Source organism: Plecotus auritus (assembly GCF_963455305.1).
Source record: "Plecotus auritus genome assembly, chromosome: 1".
Classification (NCBI taxonomy): Eukaryota; Metazoa; Chordata; class Mammalia; order Chiroptera; family Vespertilionidae; genus Plecotus; species Plecotus auritus.
The window spans coordinates 117385879-117400761 of NC_137770.1; the positions used below are offsets into that span (position 1 = coordinate 117385879).

The window sequence follows — 14883 nt, forward strand, 5'->3', positions numbered from 1 at the left end:
CAGAAAGGAAGGGAAAGGGAGAGAAACATCAATGATGAGAGAGAATCGTTGATCGGCTACCTTCTGCATGTCCCCTACTGAGAATCAAGCCCACAACCCAGGCATGTACCCTGACCGGGAATTGAACCATGACCTCCTAGTTCATAGGCCGATGCTCAACCACTGAGCCACACTGGCCAGGATAATTTCATGTTTTAACCTTTCTTATATACAGTGCATGTCTAATATACTGTTTAATCTATACATAAATACTTCTTTCCTTAAATTTATTGAACCACCCCCTACTTGCCTTAAGGGAATCATGTTTAGCACTTGTTCCAGGGGTGTCTTTGAGGTCAGCATGCAGCATCTTCAATTTTTCACATATCACTGCCTCCAAAATGCTGTTATCAGCTAACTGCTTTTCATTTACTCATATCAACAATATTTTTTTTCTGCCTCTTCAATTGCCTGTTGTTGTTGTTTTGTGAGCACTTTCACACCCTTAGCAACATTAGCACTCTTGATGGCCTCTTTATGTTTTAAATTGTGCTAATCCATGCTTCATGCCTTCTATTACCAAAGCCACACAATTTCTTTCCAAGTAATTTGAACTTTTAACTCTTAGAAACCTGAATTTTCAATAACTAAAAAAGCAAACAACCAGCATTCCTTAGGTTGACTTTGATGAACATTTTAAACACACTCTTATTGATTTCATCAGCAACAAAAGCATTCTCTTTTGTCATGCTAGGTATCAGTATGAAAGGGTTGCCAGGTTCTGGACCTGCAGCCATACAGGTCCCTTTTCCCTCCTCTCTTTATGTTGTACTTGTTATAGGTGGCATATCTATATGCATTGAAATATCCATTAAAAGAAGTTATCATTTTTACTTTCAATAGTCATATACATTTTAAAGTACTTAAGAAGTTGAAAATAGTCTATTATTTATCCTTTTTATTTCTCTTCTTTTAGTTCCAAGTTTCTTTCTAGTATCATTTTTCTTTCTCAAGAATTTCCTCTAGCATTTCTTATAGAGCTGGCATGCTGGTAATACATTATCTTAGTTTTCCTACATCTAAAAATGTTTTTCTTTTGTTCCAAAATATATTTTTTTCATGAGATAGAGAATTCTGGGTTGGCAGTCTTTTATTTCAGAACTTTAGAGATGCTGTTCCACTGCCCTCTGGCCTTCATGGTTTCTGATGAGAAATCTGCAGTCATTTTAATTGTTGTTCCCCTATATGTAATGTATTATTTTCCCCTGGCTGCTTTTAAAAATAAATTTATTGGGATGACATCCTATATAATAAAGAAGTGATATGCAAATTGACCATCACTCCAACACACAAGATGGCCGCCCCCATGTGGACACAAGATGGCCGCCACAAGATGGCCAGCAGGGGAGGGCAGTTGTGGGCAATCAGGCCAGCAAGGGAGGGCAGTTGGAGGGGGACCAGGCCTGCAGGGGAGGGCAGTTGGGGGTGACCAGGCCAGCAGGGGAGGGCAGTTGGGGGCAACCAGGCCTGCAGGGGGAGGACAGTTAGGAGTGACTGGGCCGGCAGGGGAGGGCAGTTAAGGGCAATTAGGATGGAAGGGGAGGGCAGTTAGGGATAGTGAGGCCAGTAGGGGAGGGCAGTTAGGGGTGACTGGGCCGGCAGGGGAGGGCAGTTGGTGGTGACCAGGCTGGCAAGGGAGGGCAGTAAGGGGTGACTGGGCCGGCAGGGGAGGATACTTAGGGGCAATCAGGTTGGCAGGGGAGGGCAGTTAGGGGCGATGAGGCCCACAGGGGAGGGAAGTTAGGGGTGACCAGGCCGACTGGGGTGGGCAGTGGCGGTGATCAGGCCAGCCGGGGAGGGCAGTTGGGGGCAATCGGGCTGGCAGGGGAGCAGTTAGATGTCGATCAATCTGGTAGGGGAGTGGTTAGGGGGTGAACTGGCTGGCAGGCAAAAGTGATTAGGGGCAATCAGGCAGGCAGGCAGACGAGCAGTTGGGAGCCAGCAGTCCTGGATTGTGAGAGTGATGTCCAACTGTCCGTTTAGGCCCAATCCCACCTGGATCAGGCCTGAACAGGCAGTTGGACATCCCTTCAGGGGTCCCAGATTGGAGAGGGTGCAGGCTGGGCTGAGGGATACCCCCTCCCCATGCACAAATTTTGTGCACCAGGCCTCTAGTCCTATCTAATAAAAGGGAAATATGCTAATTGACCCTCACACCATCACAAAGATGGTGGCGCCCACAGCCAATAAGAAGAGAATATGCTAATTGACTGCTCCGCCCTCAAATATGGTGGTGCCCACAGCCACCAGATGGCAGTGCCCAAGTCCCCTCAGCCCTGCTGAGGTGGCAGGCGTGTGGCAAGCCCGGGTCCGCCCCCAGGAGGGCCTGGCTGCTCCACGCACCTGCTTCCGGAGTTCCCAGTCCCCTCAGCCCCCCAGCTGCCCAGGGCCGGCTCGAGGCACAGGCAAGCCTCGGATGGTGCCCAGCCGACGCCCAAGGTACAGGCAAGCCTCAGATGTCAAATGCCCAGCTGCCCAGGGCCGGCCTGAGGCACAGGCAAGCCTTGGATGGCAGCTGCCCAGCTGCCTAGGGCCAGCCCAAGGCACAGGCAAGCCTCAGATGGTGGCTGCCCAGCCGCCCAGGGCCGCCCAAAGCTCAGGTAACTAGGGCCGGCTGAGGCTTGCCCTGCCGGCAGTGGCAGCAACAGAGGTTTGATGGGGCATCACCTTCCCCTGATCACCGGGCACCTCCCGCCCCTGAGGGCTCCCAGACTGTGAGAGGGGGCAGGCCGGCCCGAGGGACCCCCCCCCCCCACCTCCAGTGCATGAATTTTCATGCACCGGGCCTCTAGTTGGTTAATAAGATCATATAGATTTCAAGTGTACATTTCTATGATACATGATCTGTATATTGCATTGTGTGCCACTACTCAAAGTCAAATCCTCTTCCATCATCATATATTTGGCCCCCTTTACCCTTTACTCGTCCTATCTGCCCTTTTCCCTTGGCTATCCATCGTACTGTTGTCTATGTCTATGAGTTTCAGTTTTATTTCCCACACATGAATAAAATCATATGGCTCTTAGCTTTTTCTGACTGATTTATTTCACTTAGCATAATATTCTCAAGGCCCATCCATGTTGTCACAAATGGCTCTATTTCATCTTTTCTAATGTCTAAGTAGTATTCCATAGTATATCTGTACCACATCTTCTTTATCCAATTCTCTATTGAAGGGCACTTTGGCTGTCTCCATGTCTTGGCCACTGTGATTAATGCTGCAGTGAATGTAGGGGTGCATATATCGTTGTGAATAATTTTGGTAGATTCCCAGAGGAGGAGTTGCTAGACCATATGGCATCTCTAGTCTTAGTTTTTTGAGGAACCACCATGTTTCCTATGGTGGCTGTACCAGTTTACATTCCCACCAATAGTGAGTGATGGTATCTTTTTCTCCACAACCTTTCCAACACTTGTCTTGTTGATAATAGCCACTCTAACAGGTATGAGGTGGATTTTTTGTTTTTGTTTTGTTTTCTGGTTGTTTTTTTGTCTGTGTCTATGGGTAATGCATATATGCTTATAAGTTCTTTGGTTAATCTCTTCTGGCCCCCCTCCCTTCTTCCCTTGAGATTCGTGTCTGTTCCATGTTTCCATACCTCTGGATCTATTTTATTCATCAATTTATTTTGATCATTAAATTCCACATATAAGTGAAATCATGCGATATTTGTATTTCCCTGACTGGCTTATTTTGCTTAGCATAATAATCTCTAGTTCCCTCCATGCTGTCTCAAAGGGTAAGAGATACTTATTTTTTACAGGTTCATAGTATTCAATTGTTTAAATGTACCACAGCTTTTTTTATCCACTCATCTACTGATGGGCATTTGGGCTGTTTCCAGATTTTAGCTATTGTAAACTGTGCTGCTATGAAAACAGGGGTGCATATATTATTTCTGATTGGTGTTTGGGGTTTCTTTTTTTAATAAGACACATTTTAATAGAAAAACAAATGGCCGATGTTTTATGCGTTGCATTTTCTTCCCAGAAAATCTAGAACAAGGGGTCACTGGGTACTTGCACGCTAGTTCAGCGCTGCAGATTGAAAACCAGTTTAGGAAACAACCGAACCTTCCTTACCGTGTCGCTGACTTCCGCTGGCGGCAGACTCATGCCTTCTCAGCTGTCAACAAGGAGTCAAAAGCGGTGGACAGAACCTTGCAGATGGCTTGTGCTTGTTCCAGGCTGCTACACTGGTACACACACAGGCTGACCTCCTCGCTGCTGGCATCGGTGGTCTTCAGAGCCAGCAGGCTTTTCCCCGCCCCCAGGCCGTCTTCATAGCACACCATCCAGATGATCAGGTAGAGGGCGTGCCTGTGCAACACGTCATACTGATCCGATGTGGATACTTTAATGCCATACTTGGAAACTCCCATAATAAACTCTTCCTCCAAGGGAACGAAAGGCAACTTGCCATCTTGTTGGGCAACATCGATGTAATTTATCAGGTCCAGTGGCCCTTCAAGACTTTCTCCTTCAGAGGGTTTCAGTTTCTCAATGGCACCGATGTATCTTACTCGGAATTCCGCACAGGCGTCCGGGCTGCTGTTGCTTTGTCCTGAGCTTTTGGTGGAGTCCGTGTGGAGGCTGGCCACAGTGCTGGACCGAGAAAGGCTCCCGAGGCTGGAGTCTACAGACTTGCTCTTAGTATTGATATCGCTACTTTGGGAGCTGCTACTACTGTGTCGCTTTTTGCCTTTCCAAAGCATGTTTCACTACAGCTTGGTCCAGAGGAGCTCCCCTCACAGCCGCTGGCCCATCCCTGGGGTCATCTGCGGTCGGACACCAACCACCTCACAGCCCGTGTGGGGGCAGCCACTCCGTGTTTTGGGTTTCTTAGGCTATATTCCCAGAAGTGGGATCACTGGGTCAAATGGCAGTTCCATTTTTAATTTTTTGAGGAAACTACACACTGCTTTCCACAGTGGCTGCACCAGTTTGCATTCCCACAAGGAGTATACTAGGGTCCCATTTTTCCACATCTTTGTCTGCACTTGTTTGTGGTAGCCATTCTGGCAAGTGTGAGGTAATGACTCATTGTCATTTTCATTTGTATATCTCTGATGATTAGTGACATTGAGCTTTTTTTCATATGTCTCTCGGCCATCTATCTGTATGCCCACTTAGGATAAGTGTCTATTTAGGTCCTTTGCCCATTTTTAATTGTATTGTTTTTCTTCCTTGTGTTAAATTGTATGAGTTCCTTATATATTTTGGAAATTAACCCCTTATCAAATGTATCATTGGCAAATACACTGAGTGGCCAGATTATTATGGTCTCTGAGTGCATAATAATCCAGCCACTCAGTATATATAATATTAGAAGCCAGGTACATGAATTCGTGCATGGGTGGGGTCAGGCCAGCCTGGCCAGGGGGAGGGGACATGGGCTGTTGGCCGGCCTGCCTGCTGGTCGAACTCCTGGTTGAGGGGACAATTTGCATATTAGCCTTTTATTATATAGGATATACACTGAGTGGCCAGATTATTATGCGTTCAGAGATAATAATAATCTTGCCACTCAGTGTACATTCTCCCATGCAGTGAGCTCTCTCTTCATCTGGTTGATGGTTTCTTTTGCTGTGCAGAAGCTTTTTATTTTTTTTATTTAAAGTATAACATATGTCTCCTTTACCCCCCATTAACCTCTCCCAGGCCACCCCACCCCCTAGCACATGCCCTCACCCCCTACTGTCTGTGTACATGGGTTATGCTTATATGCATGCATACAAGTCCTTGGGTTGCTCTCTTACTCCCACCCACTCCCCTGCTTTCCCTCTGAGGTTGGATGGTCTGTTCGATGCTTCTCTGTCTCTGGATCTGTTTTTGCTCATCAGTTTATGCTGTTCATTATATTCCACAAATGAGTGAGATCATGTGATATTTGTATTTCCCTGACTGGCTTATTTCGCTTAGCATAATGCTCTCCAGTTCCATCCATGCTGTTTCGATAAGAGTTCCTTCTTTTTTACTGCAGGGTGGTATTCCATTGTACCACTGTTTTTTAATCCACCCATCTGCCTATGGGCACTTAGGCTGTTTCCAAATCTTAGCTATTGTAAATTGGGCTGCTATGAACATAGGGGTGTACTAGTTTATATCCTTTCTGATTGGTGTTTCTGATTTTTTTTTTTGGATATATTCCTAGAAGAGGGATTGCTGGGTCAAATGGAAGTTTCATTTTTAATTTTTTGAGGAAACTCCATACTGTTTTTCACAAAGGCTGCACCAGTCTGCATTCCCGCCAGCAGTGCACAAGCTTTCATTTTTCTCCACATCCTCGCCAGCATTTGTCTTTTGTTGATTTGTTGATGATAGCCATTCTGACAGGTGTGAGATGGTACTGCATTGTCATTTTGATTTGCCTCTCTCAGATGATTAGTGACTTTGAGGATGTTTTCATAGGTCTCTTGTCCTTCTGTTAGTTCTCTTTTGAAAAGTGTCTATTTAGGTCCTTTGCCCATTTTTTGATTGGATTGTTTATCTTCCTTTTGTTAAGTTGTATAAATTCCCTATAAATTTTGGAGATTAAACTTTTGTCCGATATAATATTGGCAAATATGTTCTCCCACACAGTGGGCTTTCTTGTTGTTTTGTTGATGGTTTGGTTTCTTTTGCTGTGCAGAAGTTTTTTATTTTGATGTAGTCCCATTTGTTCATTTTATCCTTAGTTTCCATTGTCCTAGGAGCTGTATCGGTAAAGATATTGTTATGACATATGTCTGATATTTTGCTGCCTATGGATTCTTCTAATATTTTTATTGTTTCCCATCTTACATTTAAGTCCTTTATCCATTTTGAGTTTATTTTTGTGTATGGTGTAAGTTGGTGGTCTAATTTCATTTTTGTGCATGTGTCTGTCCAACTTTCTCAACACCATTTATTGAAAAGACTGTCTTGACTCCATTTTATGCTCTTGCCTCCTTTGTCAAATATTGAGCTCAATGGCTTGGGTTGATCTCTGGGTTCTCTGTTCTGTTCCATTGGTCTATATGTCTGTTCTTGTGCCTGTAGCACGCCATTTTGAGAACAGTGGCTTGTAATATAGCTTGATATCTGGTATTGTGATCCCTCCAATTTTGTTCTTCTTTCTCAGGATTGCTGTGGCTATTCAGGGTCTTTTTTTATTCCAGATGAATTTTTGGAGAGTTTGTTCTAGGTCTGTGAAATATGCTGTTAGTATTTCAATGGGGATTGCAATGAATCTATAGATTGGTTGGGTAGTATGGAAATTTTAATGATATTGATTCTACCAATCCATGAACACAGTATATTCTGCCATTCATTTATGTCTTCCTCTATCTCTTTTTTCAATGTCCTATAGTTTTCGGAGTAGAGGTCTTTTACCTCCTTAGTTAAGTTTATTCCTAGGTATCTTAATTTTTTTTGTTGCAATGGTTAATGGGATTGTTTTTTTAATTTCTCTTTCTGTGAGTTCATTATGGTGTATAAAAAAGCCATAGAGAGAGAGAGAAACCAAGATGGCGGCATAGGTAAACACCTAAACTGCTGCCTCGCACAATAATATCAAAACTACAACTAAAAGACAAAACGGACACCATCCAGAACCACAGGAAAGCTGGCTGAGTGGAAATTCTACAACTAGAAGAAAAGAGGAAAGCACATTGAGACTCAGAGGAGCTACAAAAGGCTGAGGTACGAAGGCTCGCACGCGGAGAGGATGGGCGGCTGTGTGCATGGGCGGCTGATTGCATGGCTGGCTTTCTAAAGCAGGAGGGAGAAGGAAACGCCCGACTGCACTGAACTCCAGTCCCGGGAGAGACACTGGGAAACCAGACTCATTTGGGGGAAATCTGGACTATCAAGAAAAAGAAAGCACACTGAGACTTGGGAGCTGTGGAAGGCAGAGGTCTGAAGGCACGCGCACCGCAGAGAGGACTGACTGCTGAATCCATGGGAGGCTGAGTGCACGGCTGGCTTTCTAAAGCAGGAGGGAGAGAGAAGCTCCCTACTGCATTGAACTCCAGTTCCAGGCAAGTTTCTGGGAACCCCAACTCATTCGGGGAGAAACTGGACTGTCTGGCAGTGGGAGAAACTTGAGGGCAGCTTTCTCTCAGAGGTGCTTGCAGCAGTTACTGAGGGACACTGAGATCCAGGGGCCTCATAGGGCAGGGCTGACAGGAAACCAAGGCTGTCTGCTCTGCCCTGAAACTCCGCCCCATCCAACCCGAGCACAGAGGCTTTTGCAATTTTGCAAGTCTTGTCTCATAAGAGTGTCTCCAGCACAGAAGTTCTCCCAGCGTAGACACAGCTGATCCTCACAGCCAATTGGCCTGGAGGTCAATTCCTCCCAGTGGTACCAACAACAATCAAGACTTAACTATAACAAGGCTGTACACACAGTCCACAAAGGGGTGCACCAAGAGTATCCACCTCAGGTAACTGGGGAGGCTGAGCCACTGTGCCCTAGAAGACACCTACCACACAAAGCTACTCTACCAACTCAGGGAAGCAGCAAAAATGTGGAGACAAAGAAACAGATCACAAATGAAAGAAATGGAGGAAAACAAACAACTGGATATAGAGTTCAAAACCACGGTTATAAGGTTTTTCAAGAATTTCCTAGAAAAGGCCGATAAATTTAACAAGACCCTCGAGGATATGAAAAAGGACCAACTAGAAATTAAACATACACTGACTGAAATAAAAAATATACAGAGACCTAACAGCAGACTAGAGGACCGCAAGAATCAAGTCAAAGAATTGAAATACAAAGAAGCAAAAAACACTCAGCTGGAAAAGCAAAAAGAAGAAAGAATCCAAAAATTTGAAGATAGTGTAAGGAGCCTCTGGGACAACCTCAAGCGTACCAACATCCGAATTGTGGGGGTGCCAGAAGAAGAGAGAGAGCAAGATACTGAAAACCTATTTGAAGAAATAATGACCGAAAACTTCCCCCACCTGGTGAAAGAAATAGACTTACAAGTCCAGGAAGCGCACAGAACCCCAAACAAAAGGAATCCAAAGAGGACCACACCAAGACACATCATAATTAAAATGCCAAGGGCAAAAGACAAAGAGAGAATATTAAAAGCAGCAAGAGAAAAACAGTTAGTTACCTACAAGGGAGCACCCATACGACTGTCGGCTGATTTCTCAATGGAAACTATGTAGGCCAGACAGGAGTGGCAAGAAATATTCAAAGTGATGAATAGCAAAAACCTACAACCAAGATTACTCTACCCAGCAAAGCTATCATTCAGAATTGAAGGGCAGATAAAGAGCTTTACCGATAAGAAAAAGCTAAAGGAGTTCATCACCACCAAACCAGTATTATATGAAATGCTGAAAGGTATTCTTTAAGAAGAGGAAGAAGAAAAAGGTAAAGGTAAAAATTATGAACAACTAATACATGTCTATCAACAAGTGAATCTAAAAATCAAGTGAATTAAAAATCTGATGAACAGAATAAACTGGTGAATATAAAAATCAGGGGCATAGAAAGGGGAGTGGACTGACAATTCTCGGTGGGGAAAGGGGTTTGGGAGGTGCGGGAAGAGACTAGACAAAAAGCGTACACCTATGGATGAGGACAGTAGGGGGGAGGTAAGGGCAGAGTGTGGGGTGGGAACCGGGTGGAGGGGAGCTATGGGGGGAAAAAAGAGGAACAATTGTAATAATCTGAACAATAAAGATTTATTAAATTTTTTAAAAAAGCCATAGATTTCTGGGTGTTAATTTTGTATCTGCCACATTGCCAAATTCAGTCTAGTCTTTTTTTGATAGAGCCTTTAGGGTTTTCTATGTACAATATCATGTCATCTGCAATTAATGACAGTTTTACTTTTTCCTTTCCAATTTGGATGTCCTTTATTTCTTCTTCTTGTCTGATTGATGTGGCTAGCACTTCCAGTACTATGTCGAATAGGAGTGGTGAGAGTGGGCATCTGTGTCTTGTTCCTGTTCTTAGGGGAAATGGTTTTAGTTTTTGCCCATTGAGTATGATGTTGGCTGTAGGTTTGTCATATAAGGCTTTTATTATGTTGAGGTATAATCTCTCTATTCCAACTTTGCTGAAAGTTTTTATTAGGAACTAGAGGCCTGGTGCATGAAATTCTAGCACTTGGGGAGGGGGTTCCCTGAGCCCAGCCTGTGCCCTCTCACTGTCCAGGAGCCCCGCAATTGATCACCCCAGAGAGGTAGATCCCGCCTACCTGGCCAGGGCTCCTCAATGGATTGCTCCCGCAGAGGGAGGCCCTGCCCACCTGCTGCAACGCTGCCACAGGGTAGCCTGGGCCTCCCTCTTTGGGGCGATTGATCATGCCCCTGCAGAGGGAGACTCCGCCCACCCATCACAGTCCGCTGGCCAGTGGCCTGGGCCTCCCTCTGCAGGATGATCATGGGGCAATGGCCTGGCCCCCAACCAATCGCATTGCACCCGCCTTGGCTGGCCTGGTGCCAGTGGGTGTCATAGCGTGGTTATCCAGAAGGTCGTCCGGATGGTCATTCTGCTCTTCCATCATTTGGACGATTTGCATATTATGCTTTTATTATTATAGATTATTATAAATGGGTGATTTTATCACATGCTTTTTATCCATCAATTGATATGATTATGTGATTTTTGTCTCTCAAATTGTTTATGTGCTCTATCACGTTTATTGTTTTGCAAATATTGTACCAGCCTTGCATGCCTGGAATAAATCCACTTGGTCATGGTGTATGATCTTTCTAATGTAATGCTGGATCAAATTTGCTAGAATTTTGTTGAACATTTTAGCATCTACGTTCATCAGGAATATTGTCCTGTAATTCTCTTTCTTTGTATATCTTTATCTGGTTTTGGGATTTGGGTAATGCTGGCTTCATAGAAAGAGCTTGGAAATGTACCTTCCTCTTGAATTTTTTGGAATAGTCTGAGGAGGACAGGTTTTAGTTATTCTTTGAATGTTTGGTAAAACTCCCTTGTGAAGCTGTCCAGACCAAGGCTTTTATTTGCTGGACGTTTTTTGATTACTGCTTCAATTTCATCAGTAGTTATTGGCCTATTCAGGTGTTTTAAATCTTCCTGATTGAGTTTTGGAAGGTTGTATTTTTCTAGGAATATGTCAATTTCATCTAGGTTGTCCAGTTTGTTGGAGTAGAGTTGTTCATAGTTTTTTTTTTGTTTGTTTGTTTGTTTTACAATTCTTTGTATGTCTGTGGGGTCAGTTGTTACTTCATCTCTTTCATTTCTGATTTTGTTTATTTGTGTCCTCCCTCTTTGTTTCTTGGTGAGCCTGGCTAGAGATTCATCAATCTTGTTTATCCTTTCAAAGAACCAGCTCTTGGTTTTATTGATCTTTTGTATTGTTTTTTTTTTCTCTCTATGTCATTTATTTCAACTCTGATTTTTATTATTTCCTTCCTTCTGCTTACTCTGGACTTTTCTTGTTGCTTTCTTTCTAATTCTTTAAGTTGTAGGGTTAGATAATTTATTATATTTTTTCTTGTATTTTTTTTTTTTTTTTTGAGGTAGGCTGTAGAGCTATGAACATCCCTATCAGGACTGCTTTTACTGTATCCCTTAGATTTTGGATTGTTGTGTTTTCATTGTTATTTGTTTCCAGGATGATTTTTATTTCTTCTTTGGTAACCCAATCATTGTTTAATAGCATGCTATTTAGCCTCCAAGTGCTTGATTATTTTATTGTTTTTATTGTAGTTAATTTCTATTTTTATACCATTGTGATCTGAGAAGATGCTTGATATGATTTCTATCTTCTTGAATTTGAATAGACTTTGCCTGAGTCCCAATATGTGGTCTATCTTTGAAAATGTCCCATGTGCACTTGGAAGAATGTATATTGTGTAGCATGGGGTGAAATGTTCTGAAGATGGCAATTAATTCCATCTGATCTAGTGAGTTATTTAGGATTGCTGTTTCTTTGCTGATTTTTTGTTTAGAGGATTTATCCAGTGGTGTAAATGGGGTAGTAAAGTCCCCTACTATGATTGTATTGCTGTTGATCTCTCCCTTGATATCTTCCAGAAGTTTTTTTTATGTATTTGGGTGCTCCTATATTGAGTGCATATATGTTTAGCAGAGTTATATCCTCTTGTTGAATTGTTCTCTTTAATATGTAGTGTCCTCCTTATCTCTTGTTATGGCCTTCACTTTTAGGTCTATTTTGTCAGATGTAAGTATTGCTACCTCAGCTTTTTTTTTTTTTTTTCATTTCCATTCACCTGAAAAGTTTTTTTCCATCTCTTCACTATCACTTTTTGTGAGTCCTTTGTTCTGAGGTGGGTCTCTTGTAGACAGCAAATATATGGGTTATATTTCCTTATCCATTCAGCTACCCTATGCCTTTGATTGGAGCATTTAATCCATTTACATTTAAGGTTATTCTTGGTAGGTACTTGTTTGTTGCCATTTTTATTCTTTACGCCCAGTTCATTCTTCCCTTCCTATTTGTTCTTTTTACAGCAATCCCTTTAGCATTTCTTGCATTGATGCTTGGTGGTAATAAACTCCCTTAGCCTTTTTTTGTCTGTGAAGCTGCTGATTTCACCTTCAATTTTGAATGATAGCCTTGCTGGTATAGTATTCTCAGAATCAGTCCCTTGCTTTGCATCACTTTGTTTATTTCATTTCATTCCCTTCTAGCCTGATGTGTTTCTGTTGAGAAATCAGTGGACAATCTAATGAGAGATCACTTGTAGGTACGTTTCTGTCTCTCTCTGGGAGCCTTTAAGATTTTTACTTTGTTGTTGATGTTTGTCAATTTAATTATGATGTGTCTTGGTGTCGGTCTTTTGGGGTTCATCTTGTTTGGGACTCTGTGTGCTTCTTGGAATTGTGTGAGCTTTTTCTTCCCAGAATCAGGGAAGTTTTTGTCATTATTTTGTCAAACAGATTTTCTATTCCTTGCTCAGCTTCTTCTCCTTCTGGCACCCCTATTATGTGGGTGTGTTTTCATTTCATGTTGTCCCAAAGCTCTCTTAGGCTCTCCTCCTAGTTTTTAAGGTTTTTTTCCAGTTGCTGCTCTGTTTGGGTGTTTTCTTCTACCTTGTCTTCTAACTCGCTGATGCGGTCCTCAGCTTCTTCTAGTCTCCTGTTGATACTTCCTATTGTGTTCTTTATTGCAGTGATGTCATTCTTTATTTCATCTTGATTCTTCTTCATTGCCTCTTGATTCTTATTCATGTTGTTGAATTTGTCTTCCATCCTTTTCAGTAACCTTATAACCATTGCTCTGAATTCTTTCTCTGACAAATTGCCTGCCTCCATTTCACTTATTTCCTTTTCTGGTGATTCCTCCTTTTCTTTCATATGGGGGTTGTTTACTTGTTTTCCCATATTTGCTGTTCTTTTGTGGTTGTCTCTATGTATTAGATCAAACTTCTATATCACCCAGATTTTTTTTTAAGTTTGTGTAATATAGTAGATGTTTTGTGGGACCCAGTGTTGCAATCTCTCAGGTCTTCTGGGCTGGGTATTCTAGGGATGCCCTCTACTTGGGATATTTGGGTTCTCTTGGTGTAGTTGTGTCTTGAGTGTTATTGTCACATTCGTGGATGGAGTCTGCTCTCAGGGTGACTGGTTATGTGGCTCACTCTCTACCATGTTGACTGAACAGCACAAAATACAACTCAACAAGACATGACACAAAGGAAACAAAACATGAATGCACTCACTACACCGATAACCCCAATAAAAGTGACCACCAGAGAATAGAGAATTAGGAGAGATAAAAGAGAGCAAAAATGATATTCAGAGAAAGGAAAAAGTAAGAGAGAAAAGAAAAAAGAAGAATAAAAAATATATGTGGGGAGAAAACACCACAAAACAAATAAATTTTAAAAAATGCAATCAACAAACACCCAGAAAGAAGTTGGGGGGGGGGCAGGGATAGAATCTGTAGAGGCAGAACTTATATACAAAAAGTAAGATTAAGGAATTGAATGAAAGGGGCTCCCTGGGACTATTCAGAGTCTTTATTTCCTCTGCAAAGCTTGAGCCTGAGGCTGCTGGGAGGGTCTGGCTCTTCAGGAGAAAAATGGCTGCTTAGGTTTGGAGGGTCCAGAATGCCGCAATGTCTCAGTGCTGGATTCCTGGTCACCTCTCCCTGTCCAGCTCGTCTTCACAGCTTCTCCACAGCCTCCACAAAACTACACATCCACCTGTACCACAGCCTCAGTGAGTGTTTGTAATTGAAAGGTCCTATGAACTGGGTTTAGGAATAAAAGCAAGGACAAAACAGAGGCAAAACAACTGCACAACTGTGAGTTTTTCTCCCATCACCCCTGTCTGCCCCCACTTCCCACCTCCCCCCACACCTTAAGGCTCGGGCAGCTCTTCAGGCTGCCTTTCTAGATGCAGCCTCTCACAGCTGTAGATTTAAATCTAGATTTCTCAGCTGCTAGCATCCCTGTGGACCTCCCTTCCACAGTCGGGTGTTATGTGTGTCCCCAAGAGATGCAGATTTGGTGCAGCGCAGTTTCCTTCTGACCCTCTCATCCTGGTGGTCATGCGTCTCTTTCTCTAACCCAGATCCCCAATCCTACCATTCTCCAGGCATCCTCTGCCCTTTTCGGCTGCAGATTGTCTCACCAGCTGTGTGTAATTCCCGGTGGATGTTATTCGATTTAGTTTTTCCTTCTATCTGCTCCGTGACAAGGTGCAGGATACATCTGCCTATTGGGCCGCCATTTTGAATCATCCCCAGAAGCTTTTTAGTTTAGTGTAGTCCCTTTTGTTTATTTTTCCTTTGTTCCTCTTGCCCTAAGAGATGTATCTGTGAAAATTCTGCTACATGAGATGTCAGAAATTTTGCTCACAATGTTTTTTTTCTAAGATTTTTATGGTTTCATGACTTACAATAAATCCTTTA

The 14883-nt window shown here is 42.9% G+C and overlaps 1 protein-coding gene across 1 annotated transcript; it reads right to left on the reverse strand.

Annotated features, from left to right (window-relative positions):
* Nucleotides 1-4152: 4152 nt before the first annotated feature.
* LOC308258238 (integrin beta-1-binding protein 1-like) lies at nt 4153-4755 on the reverse strand (the record flags this gene model as incomplete). The annotated part of the gene is made up of 1 exon (XM_080688593.1): nt 4153-4755. The coding sequence occupies one exon, from the start codon at nt 4753-4755 to the stop codon at nt 4153-4155; it is 603 nt and encodes a 200-aa protein (XP_080544719.1).
* Nucleotides 4756-14883: the final 10128 nt, after the last annotated feature.